The 14,378-nt window shown below is 33.9% G+C and overlaps 1 protein-coding gene across 3 annotated transcripts in view; it reads right to left on the bottom strand.

Annotated features, from left to right (window-relative positions):
• Positions 1-1,603: 1,603 nt before the first annotated feature.
• The window catches only part of Sema1b (Semaphorin 1b), a 231,758-nt gene continuing 218,983 nt past the window's right edge, over positions 1,604-14,378 (bottom strand). For 2 of the 3 annotated variants that reach the window (XM_088200860.1, XM_088200859.1), the window contains 11 exons: positions 13,515-13,566; positions 4,781-5,048; positions 4,511-4,704; positions 4,297-4,438; positions 4,008-4,216; positions 3,790-3,935; positions 3,636-3,718; positions 3,316-3,559; positions 2,908-3,236; positions 2,233-2,422; positions 1,604-2,150 (listed from right to left, as the gene is read on the bottom strand). In XM_088200860.1, coding sequence (XP_088056986.1) covers positions 1,910-2,150; positions 2,233-2,422; positions 2,908-3,236; positions 3,316-3,559; positions 3,636-3,718; positions 3,790-3,935; positions 4,008-4,216; positions 4,297-4,438; positions 4,511-4,704; positions 4,781-5,048; positions 13,515-13,566 — 2,098 coding nt within the window. In that variant the 3' untranslated portion in view covers positions 1,604-1,909. The remainder of the gene's footprint in view (positions 2,151-2,232; positions 2,423-2,907; positions 3,237-3,315; positions 3,560-3,635; positions 3,719-3,789; positions 3,936-4,007; positions 4,217-4,296; positions 4,439-4,510; positions 4,705-4,780; positions 5,049-13,514; positions 13,567-14,378) is intronic. The other variant, XM_088200861.1, reaches the window with a different exon arrangement.

The raw sequence follows: 14,378 nt of genomic DNA, 5'->3' as shown, positions 1-14,378 counted from the left end.
TTCCATGTTAATTTGTTGGTTGAGTAAAGTAAATTGTATTCTTAATCAAATATAATAACCCAAGGTTTGTGGTATTACTTGAACGAGTTTGTTTATGTGCAAGCTGAGTATAAACCAGCAGCTTTAAACTGATAAACCGCTCAGTCCAGCATTTCCAGATTAACGCAACTTTGAGTATTGAGAGTTACGGAAAAGATTACACTGAAAACTAGTAAACCAGCTAGGCTATCCAACAACTCAACAACTTTGAAGTCATAGACGATGTTCTGAAAAGAGACAATTTTTTATGCCGCCTTAAAGGGACGTTAATTTCTATATGATCATGATACAGATCATGGAAACAATTTACTAGAATTGTTTGAGCGGTACATCTTATGGTGTTACTTGAAATAGTAAAAAGAAAAACGCTCAGCTTGAGACTGTAGTCATAAATTTTTTTTGAAAGATCGAAAGTGGAAGGTATTGTGGAGACGTTATGTTCTATAACTAGCTGAAAAATATCTTCATGATTACATGTTTTATAAATAAAATCAATGATATTACAAATCTTTTAAATTCTCTAGTCTTTCTTGGCCCCACCTCTATAACCAATATACGTATATGTCTAATTTTTATATATATTTTTTGTCACAGTCTATTCCAGCCCCAAAATGTGTGAATCGATCACAAGTTTCATAGGCACAAGGCTGGTAGCCTACAAGGCACCTTACAAATATTTTAAAAACGCTCTGAGATATTCATACGTTATTTACGCGACAGTCACTCATGTTATATGTCCTTAAACTAATATTTATAACGACATAACCACTAAAAAATGCGTTCATTCAACCTTATTAAAACAAATTATGTATTTACACATTGACTTAAATCGAATACTTATCATCATTATTGTAATATGTACATTGTAAAATAATCACGCAAATCATTTTGGAAGTCATCGTTTTGTATTAAATGATGATTAAAAAAATTATTCGATAATCATACAAAATACTTTTTTATTATTGGTTCCTGGTATTGGCATTTGTGTGTGCTGTAATTTCATCGAATAACTTCTCAAAAACGGAAGCAAATTACTAGGCACGTCCTCAACGCTTCAGAATAGCATTGATAAAAATATCGAATAAAAATAAAAATAAATTACACCTGGAATGATGATGTAAATTTCAAACAATCATCTAATAAGAGTCAAATAATTTGTACCACATCGTCAAAAACAAAATAAATATCATTTTTTAAAAGCACATTATTGATCAAGTTTTATATATCTAAGTTTATAAATAAGTAATCCGTTATTATATTGGATTGAGTCATCGCGTTTTTATAAAAAAAGTCGTCCAAAAAATATAATAAAAGTTTGCCAGCAAATTAACACAGAATTAATATAGATACGTCAGTGGATTGGATACGAGTATTTTATTATAACGTATGATAATGCACACAGTATGAAAAACGCGATGACTTATTAAAATTGGCAATGCATTGAAAATCTCTGACTTTATCAATATGGCACAATGTCGGCCATACCGCCACAATTAGAATTGACGCCCAAATTAAAATAGTGGATTACATATTTGTACACTTATTGTCAACATAAAAATCTATACTGAGTCATCAGAAAAAACAAAAAGGAGATCATTTATTGTCACCATACTTCATTTTAGATATACATTTTTAATAATAACGCATGTCGGCTGTTCCTATCGACTCTCGTCAGACGTTTCGTATAGTAATTAATATTTGGTCCGATCAAATGCCACGCGAAAATGTCTCTACATATATTTATATATACACATTTTTCAATATAAAATCAACAACGCCCGTTTCGTCGCAATTTTTAAAAAGTCACTAGTCTTAGTCTCACCACACACAATCACTAGACGATGTGTTCATTGGCGCGAAACGCCGAATTTCATATGTAAGTCTTCTTCACTTTTTGAAGCGTCCCGCACTTGATGTCCTTGTCCAAGGATTCGTTAGAGTTCTTGCACTCGTGCGTGCGATCCTTGCTATCCAGCTCATGCTGAAGATTGTCCTGCTTCATGGGAACATTCACCACCAAGTTGATGGTCTTGTTCGCGCGACGCGGGAGATAGGCAGTGGGGTTGGCATTCAAAGGAGTCTCCAGCGGAGGCAACCTGTAAAGTACACAACTATTTAAATATATATTTTAGTGAAACAATAAGAGTATATAGAGGATTTTGTCACTGGAGTGATTATTGAGATTTGACGTACCTGTTCAGGTGATTGTGCTGCTCGTGAAAGGGCGCTGTCTCTGAGAAAAAAGGATGGCGAAAACGTCTTGAGAAGAGATAGCCGACGATGAATCCTATTAGTAGCGTGACCAGACAAGCCGCTACTACTATGATGTATAGTGACTTTGCAGTGTAGATTACGTTTTCTTCGGAGTTAATTTTGAACGGTCCTGTCGAGAAAACAGTAAAAATTAGATTGTTTTAGAAATGTTTGCCATGCCCATTATAATAGTGCCATACATTATTTGTACTAATAGAAAGAGCATGAATTGATAATTACTGTATTAACTGTTCACAAGATTTAAACAATATGCATTTCTTATGGATATCTCAATAAATATGTAAAATATATAAAATTGGTGGTTTATAACATGCCGTAAATTAGACGATATATAGTGCTTCTCAAAATTATAGACTGTGACTAATATAAATATTTATATAATAAATGTCGGTTTAGTCGGTTTATAATTTTGCTCAGTTGCACTTTAGGACCATAAGGAAAAAAAAATTCTCAAAAGATAGGTGATTTATGATTGTAAATAGATAAAGAAGTAAACGTCGTATAGTTGATTCAGTTAAAATAATTGCTTTCTGAAGAAGTTTAGAAATGAAACTGTTGAAAAACAAAAATTTCACGACAAAAAAAGCTACATACCAGTTTCGTGCTTATGTTTGATATCGTTTCCAATGTCGTCGATGAAATCATCAGATTTCGGTATTTGAATCGAAATCTCGTTGCTGAAGTCGTTTGTTTTGTCCATTTCACTCTGAGGCTCTTTAGCCAAGACGTCCAATCTTCCGCGAGTTTTCATTGGCTGCTCATACGACAATGGCAACTTATTGCAAATTTCTGCTTTGCCGTATTCCACATCTTGCAAATACTGCGCCGGATTAACTTGATGCCTGTTGCCGACCCACTCGCAAGATCCCTTATTGTTGCTGATCTTCCAAGCGCAATGAGGATCTCGAATCAATACACACGAGCTAAACAAAATATAGTTCTATTAAATATACATAAATCCCAACATAAATTATATAATGAAAGCGTTTAAAAACCACTGACCTGCAAGATGTGATATTGGAACAGTGATTTAATGGTATGCTCCTGATAATCTCGTTGGAGATTATTATCAGTTTTTCTTTTGATACCGAAATGTGTAACTGTTTGATTGGCACTCCTAAATCTAAGACTTGTTGCTCTGATATAACCACGGTATCGACTGGAGCACGAGAGTCTTCATCTACGCTGTTGTCGAAATCGCCGAGTGCCGATGCTGCATTTAATGTCTTGATGATCATACCAGTATCTAAAATTTTATAATTAACATAATTAATCACATATGTTATACTATTACAATTAATTAATAAATAAAAATAACATACCAGTTCCGATGTATAAGATATCATATCTTCTACCATTTGTAGATAAAGCTTGTGGATAGACAGCAATAGCTGAAAATCGATAGCTGAAATAATAAATAATGATTATTAATTGTACATCAATATAAAATTACAGATTTTATTTTTAAATACTCACTGTAAACTAACTCTGATGAGTAACGGTTTCGATAAGAATGAAGGTACAGCTTGTTCCATTAAAGAATGGGCTTTGACAAAGTTGATGGTCTCATCCGGAAGAGTTCTACTATCTTTCAAGCATTTTCCAGGCCTTTGCTTTGGAATCTAATATAAATATAAGAATTAATATCTTCGTTCTAGTCTTTATGTGATATTATAAATGTATAGAGAAGCTACCTTGTCTTCTTCAACTGGCAACCAATTGGAATTGATCGATTCTTGTGCTTTGAATCCACTCTTGAACGCTGCCAAGATGTCTCGCATTGAAAAGGCGCACACTGCTGATCCGCCTATTGAGTTAACAGGCGTTGTTAAAACACCGTAAATTATATCGCTTGCTATACTGTCTCTTCCGTACAGTCCAGACACAACACCAGTTGTAGATTCTGTGTATTTTAATATAAAAAAACCATTAATTTAATCTTCAATATAAGATTATTTATGCTATTTTAGTATATAGACATACGTATTTCATCAAAGTAAAACGGATATTCTCCTTGGATTGAACAATTAAGACGAGCTTTCAAGAACGTCGTCCATCTCTCGGCAAAGTTTCTCGATCCGCCTTTATCATTCAAGCAGACTCTTGCTACTCTCGAATATACAGCCTAATAGAATATATAATTTAGTATAACATCTAAAAATGTAAGTCTACTCAAATATGGAATTTAAAAACAAACCTTTCCACAGTTCATAAACTCGACGGCCGTTTCTCTGAAGAAGAAGAAAGCATATTCTCCATGTCTCACAGAGCTTACAAAGCTCGGATTGTTCAACTGACGCAGATCCGATTGTTCCGTACGTTGACTTCCTCTATATATAAGAGGATCGCTTGCAGAAAAATCTGCTACCGTAGCCGTATACAGTTGACTGTCTACAGATTATAAACGAAAACATTTTAGAAATGATCGAAGAGTTATCGATATTGGTTCTAGGATTAATATCTTTACCTGTATAGAGAGCTGTGGAGTTGTGTTCCGGATCGTACGGACACAATCCCGTGCCGTCGAACTCTTCATATTTTCCTAGTCTACCGTCGGAAGCTCTCGGATGATAATGCCTGCACTGAGGCTTGTAAGAGTTGGTGCCGCATACAAGAATCTTTCCGGCGTCGGCCCTGGCGCTAACCCTCAAATAGTTTTGGCAGTCTTCCTCTGGAGATTTCCCCTTGAGTGCGCACAACTCTCTATGCGCTCCAGTCGAGTGCCACTCGATCCTCTGCAAGACAAAAATAGACATTGTTATTTATCATCAATCAATTAGCAAGTGATCGGGTATTGAAGAACTAACACTACTCTCAAGTAAAATATTAATTTAATAAAACGAGTTTTATCAAAAAACAGTTAAAATTTAAGATCAGTAGATAAAATAATTATGTGTGGTTCTTTCTTGTGCATCGGCGTGAATTTTATTCTTCGACCTAATTAGCTAAAATAAATCCGTTCAACATAAGTCAAAGCTGCTAGCATCAATAATAAAAAAAAGTTGTGTCATGTATTGTATATTTTAGTACCATTTCCTGAATGACATTTTTTCTCCCATATGTAATATAAAGAATCTTAAGATCTTTTTTAATTCTTGGATTTCTCCTACTCAATAATTAATAAACGTTTCTGTGTTTCTGTTTAGTAAGCAGCGATGCATTTAAAGCGTTTTAGGATGTGTATATTTAAAATGACTTAAAAAATATGCTATCCATAATACTATATGAAGCAGAATCTTGTGAAAGGCTCTCAATTATATGGCACAGTTAGCTGCGTAGCGAGATATTTTTCAATATTTTATTTAAGAAAGTTGAAAAGCATTTATCTGTTAGTGTTTTGTTTTACTTATGAAGTGACATTTTACATAACCAAAAAATGACGACATAGGTTAGGCTGCGTAGTGCGATTTTTTCGCTTGTTTTAACATGGTCACGTGTGGTGTAATTCAACCATATGATGTTTAATATAAAAAATATGAATACGATTTATTTTAATACTGCAACCGCAAATTATTTTTTACTCTTAATCAACAGCCAGGTCATACATCTTTATAGGTAACATTGACAGGTAATTCATCATCTATCAGTTTTTTATGAAACATCCTTTGTTCAATCTTAACTTGCTGCGAGAACATAATGCATAGCATAGTATACAATAATGCGATCCACATTTAGCTGAAACATTTCCACTTAAACCCTTGCCAAAACCAATATAAAGCAGTTTCGCAACTCTTTCCCGGAATAAATCACCATTGACGCACTTGCCATTAAGCGCAATTCTCCAAAGTTCGCTTTGTTGATGTTTATTTTTAGTTTCGTTAATAGAGTTTCGGACGAACGAATGGCAAACGAGAGTTTCTAGTTAATGTCCTCGTGTCCTCTGTCGACGCACATGGCCCATGAAATATAGCTTTGGTGCGAAATGACGAATTTGGCCCAACTTTTGCAAACATCGGGTCGTTTCCGCAAATTACGGCTGCTAGCTAGCAAAGCCCCGGCGATAAAGCCCAGACGGCGTGCATGCAATAAATATTTAGTCGTTTGTGCCAAGCAAAAATATATTGGCACGAGCGTCAGCCGGCGCTGAATCAATGATCTCGATACAAGATTCCTAGACGGTAGGCCACTATACTCAACGGACAGGGCCGGATCGGGAGGCATTTCAAAAAAGAAAGCCAATCAAATAAAATACAACGACAACCACTGTCCCTATCGTCAATTTTGTTCTTGAAAATATATGGGACAAGCAACACAGAATATTTAATAATTTGTTGTTTATTACTAATGTTATAAATTCGCGGGTAGTTGAAAAAATTCGGTATGTATCGGTCAGATGACTGACTGTATGGTTTCAAGTTATTTGTCGGAATGCTCACGAACAAAGGAGATTCCCCTATTTATATATTTATGCTAATTAGTATTACAGCATCACAAAAAGGGGCAATCGCGTCGTCTTACAGTCTAAAAATAACTATGCTGGATCAAAACTCGTACGAAGGGCGTTGATCTTATAAACAAAGAATATAATATATAGCACTAGCAAAAAGTTAAAATAAATGATGCATATTCCAAAGAGAAAATAATATCTCACGGTGTACCACAGGGGTCCAAATTAGGATCATTGTTGTTTATAATATATATTATTGTTTTAATTATTTATGTAAAATGAAGGTTGATACAACTTCAGTTTCAGAACTTTTTAAAAAAAACACAAATTCTAGGATATCTTCGGATTCATTACATTATGATTTCCAATCTGCAAGTTCCAAGTAAGTACATTTTATTTGGTAAATTAAATGAATAAAATGGTTATGAAATATATAACGGCGAAGAAGAGCTATACTTTTATATTGCAATGTAAAGAATGATCCAACATAAGTTTCTGAACTTTTTAAAAAAAAAAACACAAATTTTAGCTATTTCATTTTTAATGAAAAATAATAGCAATTAAATGGCCGCTTCGACGTTTTTTCTTACATTTCATGTGGTATTTCGGCTAAAACTTGGCGGATGTTGGTTTTTAGGTGTTCTAATGTTTCGGGTTTGTCGGCGTAGACACGATTTAGCGTAACCCCACAAAAAAATCCAACGGTGTTAAATCGCATGACCTTGGCGGCCAGTTGGCGTCACCAAAACGTGTATTAATGTGACATGGAAACTTTTCATGCAAAACATCTAACGTTGCACCTGATGTGTGGCAAGTTGTGTCATCTTGTTGGAACCACATGTCTTCCACATCAATATCTTAAATTTCATGCAACAATAATCCCTTATCATGCGCTTTTATAGCGCTCATCATTGACTATTACAGTCCGACCTTCATCGTTTTTAAAAAAGTAGGACTCAATGACGCCGCCCGATCACAATGCGCACCAAACAGTTACTTTTTAGGCATGCAATAGTTTGTTGTGATTTTTCTCGCCCAATATGCGACAAGCTTGCAACTCGCCTTTAAAAATGGTTAAGTACTGCTACTATTTTAAACTAATCCTTTAATTATATAAACTATTCGCTATTTCGTAAAGTGCACTTGTTACAATTTGACATAGCGCGCCTTGGGAAAACTGGATGGGGGTTGAGAGTCGAAAAAGCGAAACACCGAGTTTTTCGAAATCATTTGCTTTGCTATTAAATTGGCTATTGATGTTACTCACAACGTGCTCAACACTCATAGATTGAAATACGGCTGCAATAATATTACACGCTTTTATTAATTCACAATAAGTGAATTAATAAAAGCGGATTTTTTTTAGTTAATAAATGAGCTACTCGTGAATTGATTAAAGCTTTTTTGATCTTTGCTTTTCTGCAAGTTGTAAATATTGTGTCGAGTTTTTAGTTTGGTAATGAAGACGTATATTGTCATCGCACATCGAATTATTTTGAAGTACACTAGTCTCTTCTTTTCTGGCTCTGACAATAACGAAACGATTCACACGTAATAAAATAAGAATAAAATATCGCAAATAGCTTTACACGGGGCAATGAAGAGGCTGTTGAATTATAACTGCGTAACGTACTGTTCTTCCATCGCGAAAATGCCGCCCCTAAGCAAGTGCCGCCCGGGGGGTTCGTCTACATAGCTACGCCACTGACATCACGATATTGTGTATCCCTCTAACCCACAAACAGTTGTCACCAGACGTTGTGTATTACTAAAAATCATCATATCTATATATTGGATTCATTGAAATCATAAGCTATTCGACGCAAGCTTTAACGTGCACATTTCTGATCTCCGCAATCACAGAGATTACACACACAGTGGTTTGGCGTAATATCAAGCGGCCAAATGTACCTAATTGTCTTTACTGTCCAGACGAGACGAGTAAACGACCCATTCGACGGGGGCAGACCAAATGGGCCGGAAATAAACGAGCGCGGATGCATTCATTAGCTCGACCATTTGGCGATGGTCCACGCCACTAAGACGTCCTGTCGAATTTGCGCCTCGTTGTTACGACGACGCGACGGTCCTGCAGGATGGATTATGGTAGACCTCGACAAGTGCCTAAGCGCGTTCTGAAATTAGAACGTCTCGGTGGCGATGCATTCTGGTGTGAGCTCAATGGAGTGGTAGGTTAAATTTAGACGCAGACACATTCTAGACGCGAAATGCGACCCAAGATCAACGCAGTTGGCGTTGCGGAAAAAAGATGATGATGATGCTTCCAGACACGGCCGGAAGAGAAGATTTGGATTGCACGAAAGCGGAAAGGTTTTTGTTTGAAAAGTGTCAAGAAACACTACTGTAAGTTTGTGACACTGGATTCTGCTGATAATATATTATACTCTTACTCAAGATGGGTATGGAAATACATTTTCAATTTTTTTTTTTTGATGCATCTTACTTCCCTCTATATTGAGAAGTAAATAAATCTGATTAAGATTCAAGAAACGCCATTTTTATAATATCTTTATGGAGTTGAGATTTGGAGCATTTGAAAGAGGCGTTGAAAAATAAATATTTGAATAGATAAATTAGATACTAAAATACTTGTGAATGATAAGATCAAGTGTGGTGAAGTAGTACAAAAGTCATTCTTTAAGGTAGAACAGTATACATACTAAAATAGTCCAAGCGAGCGTTCAAAGAAATGAGATAAACATAATTATAACTTTATAAATAAATATATCATGCCCATTATAGTAGGTGATCTGACAGCAGAGGTGACTGTGATGTAAAATTAGAATCTCATAATAGAAATTACATGATATTTTTTTCAGAAATTAAATTATCTTAACATCTTAATCGCGTTCGAAAGTCGTTCTTACGCATATTTAAACCTCATCGTTTTAATTAACGAGTCGTTTAATTAAAATTATATAATAAAGCCGACACACAGACATATACATTTATAATAATAATATTTACATATATAAATATAATATATATATTTATAAAATTTGACGAAAGCTACCAGCCCCGCGGGACGCCGTTAATTAATTTCTTAAAAACACATAACAATAATTCTACCAGCGATACGTATGCAAATATCCTTTAGCGCTTTTTAATAATAGTGCGAATTTTAAAGACAGCATATAGGATATATCATTTTCTTTTCGCGTTATTTTACAACAGCACGCGATTTTAAACGTTTTCACGTGCTGGGATCATAAAGAAAATAAACGACTCGATTATATATATGTATATATAGTACATATGTATATATATAGATACTTCTGCGAAAGAAAAAAATATTGCAATAAAGTACAATAATGGTAATATGTACACAATGGTATAAACTCCTAAAGGAAACGAACGCAGGGGAAAGAAATTGATAAAGTGAATGCGGTATTCTTTAACGGCTTTGTTTCGCGCATGTTTCATATGAAACGGCGAAAAGGGAATTTAAAATTTGCTCACATAGATACATCGAATACATAGTAAAACAATAAAGAATAGATCTATGATATTTTAGTGAGTAAAGTATTTTAAACAGCTTAAAAACAATAATAATTGTTTCAACGCCAGCTGCATCACACAACAATGCATCAGCTAACACCGCAGCAATTGATTATTCGTCTCTGATATTTTTTTATATATAACATCATAGATATTAACGTCGATTGTAATAATAATTCGGTAAAATTCATCGTTTGAACACTATTTTCATGATCATTTATAACATACAATGTATTTATTTATTTATTTTATTTATTTTATTAATTTATTTAGCTTAATAGCTAATCTTTACATCTAACAAATTTAGTAAACATATATAAAAATATATAAAAAATACATAACAGAAAGAAAAAATAAAAATATACAATAATAAAGTCTTAATATTATAATTTATTTCTATATGTACGAAGGTGTTTTTTTATTCCATTTATGAAACCCGTTATATTTTTGCTGTTTCGGATTTCTCTTGGAAGACTATTATATAAATCAAAACAAAAGAATACATTTAGTTTTATTCTCATTTAATTTAAGTACATTATTCTTTAACCATATTTCTAATATACTTAATTCATTATTTAAATTATTTACAATTTCTTTAATGTTATCACCTATGCAGTACATTAATGTGTCATCCGCAAATAGATGAATTTTACATTTTTTCACGTTATTAACTATATCATTAATATACAAAACAAATAACAATGGTCCCAATTTAGACCCTTGTGGTACTCCATAAGACACTAATTTCTCTTCAGAATATACATTATTTATTTTAACTTTTTGTTTTCTTTTATATAAGTAATTATTAAACCATCTTAAAACTATATAACTTATACCTATACTCTCCAATTTCTTTAACATTATTTTTCTGTCTATTGTTTCGAAGGCTCTCTTGAAATCCAAGAAAACTGCTCCAATGATTTTGTTTGTATCCTTAGCCAACAGCCAATCATTTATCACTACTTGTAATGCAGTTTCAGTCGAATGCTTTTCTCTGAATCCCGATTGTTGTTCACATATTATGTTTTGAGAAGTAATAAATTCCTTTAATTGTTTGATTACTACTTCTTCTATTATTTTTTCTATACACGGTAGCATGTTGATTGGTCTCATTTCTTCAACTTTTTTACTATTTTTTATTTTAGGTATAGGTACAATAGTAGCAATCTTTAAATTTTCAGGCATTTCTCCTAAGGAGAGTGCTTTATTTATTAAATAATTTAATTTAGTTCCTATTATTTCCCATGTTTCTTTAATTATGTTTATATCTAGTTCATCAGTACTAGTTCCTTTTTTAAATTTACATATTATGTTATGAATTTCATCTAATGATACTGATTTAAATTTACTAAATTTTACAATTATTGCTTTATTATTATATTGTACTAAATTAATAATCCTTGGTATTGAATTCACAATTTCTTCTATGCTCTCAATGTAATATGTATTCATTTTTTCTGCTATTATATAAGGATCTTGATATATATTTCCATTAATTTCCATTTTTATTACGTCGTTTTTTTGAGTTGGATTAATTAAATGTTTTATTGATTTCCACATCTTGACATATGACACAAAATAAAATTTAGCAGGGAATTATTTTAGGAGATATATGCATTTAAATAAATACATTGCTCCATAAAATGAATTGTTTGTGCATTTATGAAACTTAAATCTTCGGCTAATTGGAAATTCAACATGTCATTATGCATCTTATCTCTTCAATACCTAATGTTAATATTAACATATTGGCATCAAAGATCGATATTAATTATTCACTTTAGCAAACATTCATCGTAGATGTATTCAATCTAAATACTGTTCTCTTATCTTTCATATTTAAAATATACAGCAACAAGTCACTTTATTATTCATATTATTCGGGCAATAAACTCTTAATAGAAAAATCCCACTGAATTGCATAATAGCGATAATTCAAAGCAGCCCACGTATTCCGCGATAGCATCTACAAATTAATTGTTTCACGGTTAGGTTGAGAAAGAGCCATTATACGTTCACATTTTTTGCTACTATTTCCAGCTAGAGTTTTTTTTTTAAAAAAAGAGATATTTTCATTACGAAAGAAGTTAGGTTCGACGTCAATAATCGTAGGCCTCCCTTTGAACTTTTGACAGCAAACAAGCTTTTTCTAAGGATCGAGAACGACTGGAAAACGGAAATGAAATATGTAAGCTCTATGGAAAGTAACTCACAGGAACAACCGAGATTTCACCTGCGATACTTGCTCCATGTCTATTGTTGCAGTTTCCAGCGGAAACGAGGGTCTTAACATGGATAATTAATAGTTTGAGGTTGGTAAAGGATTCGAGACTTCCGCGCTTAGGATACGCGAGGAGAATTATTATTGTAGTATTTTGACTGTAGTAGTCTTTTGGAACATATACATAAGATAACAATTATCAACGAGCAATATTCGAGGTTATGAATTTAATCATCTCACGGAAGAACAGCATTTTATTTGATCCAATCTTCAAAGCAAATATAAATCGGTTATGCATTTATATGAAACTGAAAAGTGTTGATAAAAGTGTCTCTTCATAAAATAACATATCTTGAGACATCGCCACATTGTGCAATGCAAACATTTTCACGGCACTCTAAAATTTGTCAAGATGCTATTTATTTCATACTAACATTACTTTATAATACATGTCTTTAAAGTTCGACTTTTTCAATGGCATTGATAGAATCTACTACTTTTTTATTGTCATCTTTAAGAGCCAAGGTCTATTAATAAAATATTTATTTATTTCTTAAGCAATTCCAGGATTTTTTTGATCGACTCTGCATATTCTCCCACACTTAATCCGCGCGCGTCCTGTAAACACAAAGGGCGCAGCATCTCCCTCGGAGATAAATCAAGGCTTAAATTGTTCGCGAAGGCTGTCATTTCGCAGGCGCCATATCTGGCACGTAGCGAAAGCTCTCCGGGATCCGGCGCCGTTTCCTCAGCAGACATTAGTGTTTATCTCATGAATATTTAACCGATATCGGATGCAATACATCAAAACTGCTCCGCTGGACTCTGGCTACGTAAAAGCATCCCTTAACTCCGATAAACACTTAAAAATGTTTTGTAGCGTATTAGTTTCGGGAGCGTTGGGACTTAAGGTGCTGTGGTAACACTGCTAATTAACATATACGACAAGCCTGAAAGGATTTTGTGGGATTGTGGTGAGAGGATAATGTGTGACGCCAATACTAATGCTCTTATGTAATATGGTTTTTGATGAGACATGAAAAAATAGGATCCGGGAATAAGAATAAGACTCACCTGATGTACGTTCTCCTTCAGATCGTCGATAGTGAGGTTGTAGATGACGTTCCTGGAACAAGAAAACAATGTTTGAGTTTCAGACTATAGCATATAATGCGATATATATAGTAGCCTAGATGTATGTATGTATAAAAAAAAGTTTTCTTTAATGCTCGGGAGAAACACTAATAAAATTCCAATAACATACTTAGAACTACGGGTGGTAGGGAATCCCTCAACCAGCCGTTACAAGCTGGGTGCCCACCCGAAGGGTTGGACTCATAGGGTACTGGTAACGGCAGTGGTGCACGCAATGTTTTTGTGATGTTGCTGATGTGTCTTGTGTTTATGCAGTGTCTTAAGTCATCTCTACTCGTTTTTACTTCTATGGTGTCTTTGACTGCGTCTCTCTCTTTGTGACAAAGTATCGCATCTTTAATAATGTCGGTCTGAGACAGCCCTAGCGAATCGCAGATAAAGATGTTTGCGGACCAATTGCATCGCTTCTTGGACATGCTTACGTTATGCGTTTAAGCTTTAGAATAAAAATGATAGAAGAACAATAGTATTGTGTATCGCGCATCCTTTCTAAAAAACATGGTTTTGTTATCGGTATGAGTGATTTAATCAGGACAGGTGTGCTTTAGGAGGTCCTGTTTGGTCACGAGATCTCAGTTCCATTATTGTGAAAATACTGTGTGTGCCATAATAATTCGAAGTGGTCGTTAGAATGCCTTCTATATTATGCAGGTGTTTAAAACCTCCACAAAATGGCAAATATTTTTGTAGAAATTCCTTTATTGTCGGTTATGTTGGCTTTCCGTTGATTTTTCAATGGGTACGATACTACTGTATTAGATTCGTGGTAATGTATAGTGTGGT

This window comes from Plectrocnemia conspersa, unplaced genomic scaffold, assembly GCF_051122295.1.
Source record: "Plectrocnemia conspersa isolate PC_06_02 unplaced genomic scaffold, ASM5112229v1 ptg000012l, whole genome shotgun sequence".
Taxonomy (NCBI): Eukaryota; Metazoa; Arthropoda; class Insecta; order Trichoptera; family Polycentropodidae; genus Plectrocnemia; species Plectrocnemia conspersa.
The sequence above is the reverse complement of the archived record's forward strand: the minus strand, read 5'-3'. Positions and strand labels throughout refer to the sequence as shown.